The sequence below is a fragment of the Apaloderma vittatum genome, unplaced genomic scaffold (genome assembly GCF_000703405.1).
Source record: "Apaloderma vittatum isolate BGI_N311 unplaced genomic scaffold, ASM70340v1 scaffold10160, whole genome shotgun sequence".
Lineage (NCBI taxonomy): Eukaryota > Metazoa > Chordata > Aves > Trogoniformes > Trogonidae > Apaloderma > Apaloderma vittatum.
Window position 1 is genome coordinate 1 of NW_009695017.1, and position 6,340 is coordinate 6,340.

The window sequence follows — 6,340 nt, forward strand, 5'->3', positions numbered from 1 at the left end:
GAATTTGGAGCAGCAAAAACCTTGCACCCTGTGACACATTTTAGGATTCACGTGGCCTAACTGGAATTCTGCTTCCTGACAATGTGCCATTATCGTACCTCCTAGCTGCAGAGCTACATAATGATTGCAAACAAATTATCTAATTGTTTTCAAATTGAGCCTGTTTCTTCAGTCCTGTTAACGTTTTGCTTGGAGCTGATGAGTTTATTGTCTGCAATCATTAATTAAATTACAGATTAAAATTACTTAACTTCTTTAAACATGGGAAACTTAAGCGATTGCATAATATTGAGATTATTCTCTAATTTATTTTCTTTCCTATCCCCATAAAAGCTGTCAATTACAATTTTTGCTATTGCCATTTTCACCTTAGTTTTAACAAAAAGATAAAAATCAGTTTTTCAAAGTGGGACCAGGTATCCAGGTTAGGGACATTCTGCATTCCGGCTTGGCTGATAGTGCTTGTGCTTTAGTTCATCATTCTTAACTTCCCAAACATGAACAATTCTGCAGTTCAACATGAAGTACATTAAAAAAAAAAATTAAAAATAATCTTTCTTTGGTTCCTGACCTCTCACATGTGTTTTCCAAGTAACATATTGGTTTGCTGATCATGTATCTACCTTTACACTTTTTTTTTTCCCTACACTTTTCCCCATTGGCTTAATTAATATTAAGCAGCCTAACCTCTCCTGAAGAGGTCTCCTGAAGTGGCATTTTAAATCTCATCCCTCACTCGACACGAAATGAAATAGCTGCAGCGGTGAAAAATGATTAATCTGAGTTATCTGTGACAAGGGACTTCTCTTTGCCCTCTGTTCAGATGCCAGCTCAAGGTATTGAGCCATCAGCTTCAGAAACCTCTGCCTCCTGCAGACAAGCAATACTGAACTCTTTTCTGTGATTTCCTTTTGAATGCTCCATTTATCCTTTTCACAGCACCTTTATTACTTAAGCAATTACTATCATATTCCCGTAAAACCCCATAGTTGTTGCTGACAGGCTCTAGGAAGCCTCATGATCTACCGAAACAGATAGGGCTGGGATGGTCTTCTGGAGAAAGAGAAGCTGAACAAAATTTGATGATGCAAGAGGATTTTAATATGAACGAGAAATGGGATAGACTGCAGAATGAGACAGCGCACAACACAAAGCAGACAGATCCTCGGGCCCAGGGAAGGGCACAGCATTCACCACCTACGAAGAGTCCGTCATTCACCAGTTGTTCTTCTCCTGTCACAGTTTTATTGACAATCTCCGTGCCGAGCCTTTCAAGCGATTTTCTTTTCCTTACATTGCCACGATGGTATCATAGGGATGTAGCACGACGAAGCGATTAACAGAACAGACAAAGGGAAAAATGCGAAGAAGAGGTGTGGGGCCAAGTTTTCAGAGGTACGGAGCGAGGGTGACTTCTGTTGACTTGACAGGCTCTCGCCACCTCTGAAAGTCAGCCCCAGCTGCATATCGGGATCTTGAGTTTTCGTCTCCGAAGCTGTTGCGTGGTCTGCAGGTGTTCAGGTTGCCTTAAAATGAGCCACAGCTTCCAGGGCGGGAGCCACGGCTGCTGCTGTAGAATCTCCTGAGGCAACAGCCCCCCAGCCCTGAGGAACCCCCAGATCCATAGGAACCCCCCATCCTTGAGGAGCCCCCAGAACCAGAGGAGCCCCCAGATCCATAGGAACTCCCTATCCCCAAGGAGAGTCCGGAACCAATGGCCCTCCCAGATCCAAAGGAGCTCCCTATTCCTGGGGAGGTCCCAGAGCTGCTCCCAGCACCGTACATCTGGGGAAACGATGTTCCCACGATGCTCTCCTGAGGGCAGCTGCTGAGAATCGGGCCCGGGAAGTTGACGATGACCGGTGGGGCGTACACGATGGCTCTGGAGTCCCCACACGAGGTGACGCAGGGCTCAAGGCCTCTGCTGTAGGCACACGGCTGCGTGCACGTCACCCCACAGGGGGGCAAGCACCGGGAGCTGATGTTGTAGGACATTTTTCTCAGGGTTTGAGGTCAAGCTGGAGAAGACAACACGAAGTCAGGACACCATCACCATTGTACGCATGACAGCAATGGGGCTAAGTAAGCAGGTTAGATCCTTTCTCATGCTTCCTATTCCTCCCTCAAGTCCTCCCATCCTGCTATCCCCTTTCTTCCTCCCTTCTTGCCCCTATGGAGGATGTCTGGGCCTTTCTTCATTCAGTAGGACTTTGTATTTGCACCTCAGGTTTGGAAAGATGCAAGAAAAATTAAAGCAACCCTTAAAACTCTGTCTTCAAATGCAAAACTGAGTCTCACCACTCTACAGGTCATTGCAGTGAGTCCCCTATGAAAAGTAATATTTCACCGCAAGGCTGCTAAAATCACAAAATACAGACACAGGAAAGACATTTTAAACTATCACTATAGAGACAAGACAGATATAAAATCAGTAGCTTAGATCAAACTCACCTAGAGCACCAAGATAGGTAAATTGGGAGCTTTTAGGAGACTCCTGAGATGCTCCTGCTTTTATACCCTTTTGCAGGCAGCTCCAGGGATGTGAAGCATCCCATAAAATCTCTAGTACTTACCAAAGTATGGTGGGTTTTTTTCTGGGTGACTCCTCTAACACCTGTAATTATTTTCATGATTTCTAACAGTAAATCATTCACAGACCTACACAATATGACTCTCATCTAATAAATTTGGGCTTTCTATTGTGTTGAAAGTACACAGCCATTCCTGTGCAATGTCGTTCTGTTGACCACACTTGATTTACAATGGAAACTAATTGACCACTCCTAATTATTTTTTGCTAATGATTTACCAAGAAGGAGCTCCCAGAAAGATCAACCTTGCAAGTTTGCTTTCAAGAATGGCCTGACGCCGACGCAAAGCAATGTGGGGTAATTTTGAAGTTCAACTTTGTTTCTAAGTTTGAGATCCACTTTGGAGCAAAAAAAAAGACCTGGTCATCTTTGGGTACGCCCTTACAGTGGCCATCACATCATCACAGGGCTCTAAGTGTGATATCCTGAGGGGAATTTTGACACATACTTGGGTAAAATTACTCAGAGGGCTCAAAGCTTAAAGGACATATCATGGGCCATTTCAACCCCATTTATTTTGTTTTGAAAGACTTCTTACAGGGCCTTGTCCTGGCCAGCACCCAAGAAAAATTTGTGAGGCCTGATTCTGTCATGGTGCTGCATCATCCATTTGGTCAATAGATACAGGCGGGGTTGCAAAGAACGCTGACCCCTCACCCAAAGTGGGGCTGGACGATTCCATTGGGAGGGGGATTACACCTAGATCTAAGGCTTACAAATCAACTGTGGGACTGACAGATCAGTAAGCCACCTTCCTTCAAGCCATTTAAGAGAAGTAAATGGAGAGTTTACCTCCTATTTCAGTTGGAACCAGAAGGACGCCAAAAGGATTTTTTTTTTTTTCCTTTAAGGTTTGAGACAAAAGGAAATTATTGGGTGTTGGATGCATGTCACTCAAAGCAGGGCTGGAAATGGATCACTAGGTATGAATTGAAAACAATGGCAAGGCTTAGAAGTGTAGCTTTTTCTTGATAAGTGACAAGAATTTAGTGAATAATGGATGACTTCATATCCTTCCTATTGTTTAAGAACGTGTATAAAAGGGTAGAGAACTAAGAAATCTTCTACTCTTCGAGCTCCACTGACTTATTCCTCCAAGACTACAGGGTAAGTCTAACTTCATTGCACTTCTTTGTAGCTATAGAACACTTAAAACTTACTCTTTTCTATCTTGCAAAAGTCTAGCACTTTTAGAAAAGCTGAGGTAAAGAGAAGAGTAGATTCAGCAAGAATTCCTAGAAAAGCTGGGAGAAAGGGAAGAACAAGCATGGGAGATTCTGTTACTGTCTTCCAGAGACTTTCTGAAGTTACAGGCAAATCTTCCCACGGGTCTGCTTTGAAAGGAGAATGAATGAGACTTTTCTGAACAGGTAATTGAATAAGAATCAGATAATTTAGCCCCAGAGAAAAGAGCAGGATTTTTTGAAGAGATTCAGAAGAATAAGAGATGTGGATGGTACACAAAGGAAGGAGAACTGAGAAGCCTTAAAAGGGGTCAGGTAGGGAATGGCAAGGAAAATGAAAACTGTGAGGGAGGGTTGAATTAGGAGTTGATGAGTAGCTGGAGGAGAACAAGGTGCTCCTGGTTCATACTGGGAACCTGCTGGCACCTGACTGTGATGGTTTCCTGACTCCATGTTGTTTTTCTCAGCTTCACCTCCACTTCCCAAGAACTATGTTGAACAACGTTAGCTCTGAGTGCTTGCCCTCCTGTGAGGTGACATGCACGCAGCCGTGTGCCTACAGCAGAAACCTTGAGCCCTGCGTCACCTCGTGTGGGGACTCCAGAGCCATCGTGTATGCCCCACCAGTCGTCCTCACCTTCCCAGGCCCAACTCTCAGCAGCTGCCCTCAGGAGAGCATTGTGGGAACATCATTTCCCCAGATGTATGATGCTTTGACCCCATACAGCTCTGATGAGTCCTATGGGATGGGGGGCTCCTTTGGTTCTGTGGGCATGGCAGGGCCGGGAGGCTCCTTTGGGTATGGAGGCTCCCCTGCATATGGAGGCTTCTCAGGAATTGGGGGCTCCTATGGATCTGGGGGGTCCTTTGGGTATGGAGGTATGGTGGGGATAGGGAGTTCCTTTAGATCTGGGAGCTCCTTTGGGTATGGAGGCTCCTCAGGGCTGGGGAGCTGTTATACCAGGAGGTTCTACAGCAGCAGCCGTGGCTCTCGCCTTGGAAACCGAAGCTCATTTTAAGGCAGCCTGAACACCTGCACATCTTCAGAGACGAAAACGCAAGATCCTGATCCGCAGCTGGGGCTGGCTTCCAGAGATGGCGAAAGCCCATTGCATCAACGGGAGCCGCCCTTGCTCTGAACCTCTGAATACTGGGCCCACACCTCTTCCTCGCGTGTTACGCCTCATCTTCTATCAATAGCAGTTTCAAATGCTGGCTTCTGTCCTTAAATTCTTAACAGTCTTGTGTTATGCCCTTTCTGGTGAGAGGAAACGCTTCAGAATTTGCAAGTGGGACTTTGCTGCAAAAATTTCAGCTTTGCCTCAAAATGTGCTGTCATCAACACAGATGGTCTGGCTGCCTTTGGAGGGTGGAACAGACCATTCGTGGATGGCATTGTATTCTTTATGCTTTCTTCGTGTCACATTAAAAGACTTGTTGAATGGTATCAATAGTTTTCTGGTTTCTCTGTTCTTCCATTCTGCTTTACAAACTGGTTTTTGAAAATTTAACTCAGCGGAAGTTAAAACAGGAGGTGGAGCTCCATGTAGGCAAAGGGAAGAAGAATTCAATTCCCTGACGAGTGGCAGTATGAGAGCATGGATCTAGCTGTGCTTTCTGCATAGAGAAGTATTCCTACACATTTTAGTGGCTGAGCCTGTTATTCCTGCGTATTCATTTCAATTTGAGAGCCTTTAGGATAACGCGGTTTGCAGAGGATGAGCAGTACTTGTACCTTCCCTCAGCTTCGTGCAGTCACATTCCCACACTGCTAAAAAGATCAGAGTCAGCGATTTTGGGGCTGAGCCAGGACTGTCTATTATAAACTGCCACGCACGTGACTTGAGTGAAGGTGATGCCTCATAAATTTACAAAGGCGAGTTACGTCCCCACGCGGCTCTTACTCAATAGGCTGAGGAATGAGTAACGAGAGTGAAAATTGCCGGGACATTACTGCCGCAATCTTATCTGCAGTGCACTAGAGCAAAGTCAGGTGTTCCTGAGCTGAGACTAAAACTGGAGTCACCACAGCTGAGTAAAGCTGGGACCCCACTGTGAACACACACGTCTCTGCACATGTCTTCAGGCAGCTGAGAACGGCAGTTCTGCACTAGGAGAAAGGATTTATGCCTAAATAAAAGCAATCCTGCTTTTTTATCAATCAAACCATATATATTATTAAAGTCTGTGGATTACGATCCAACTAGCAGAACATTTTTGCTTGATAAAGTAATGCCATTACTTCTGGGTGATATAATTCAAACAATATCCTCTGAACGTTGTGGCGCAGCACGCTGCATGCATAAGCCCACGATATGAGTAGGGCTGTTTCAATATTTCTCCCAAGATTTTCTAACTGATTTTCCCATTTCCTCAAGGTTTGCAGATATGTTGTCTGTGTAAACATGGGGAAAAAATTGAAAAACAGATGCCACGTCGTGACGGACGAATCTCTTTCTCTGGCAGTCCTGGCAATGACTGTGCACGAGGTATTTTGTGATCTGAAAGAGCACAAGAGCACCTATGTAGCTGTTGCCTGAGGGATCCCATGGTGACGCTTAACAA

At 45.0% G+C, this 6,340-nt stretch overlaps 1 protein-coding gene across 1 annotated transcript; it reads left to right on the plus strand.

Moving 5' to 3' along the window:
- Nucleotides 1-4,266: 4,266 nt before the first annotated feature.
- Nucleotides 4,267-4,794, plus strand: LOC104269761 (scale keratin-like). Its single transcript, XM_009869586.1, has one exon. The coding sequence runs from the start codon at nt 4,267-4,269 to the stop codon at nt 4,792-4,794; it is 528 nt and encodes a 175-aa protein (XP_009867888.1).
- Nucleotides 4,795-6,340: the final 1,546 nt, after the last annotated feature.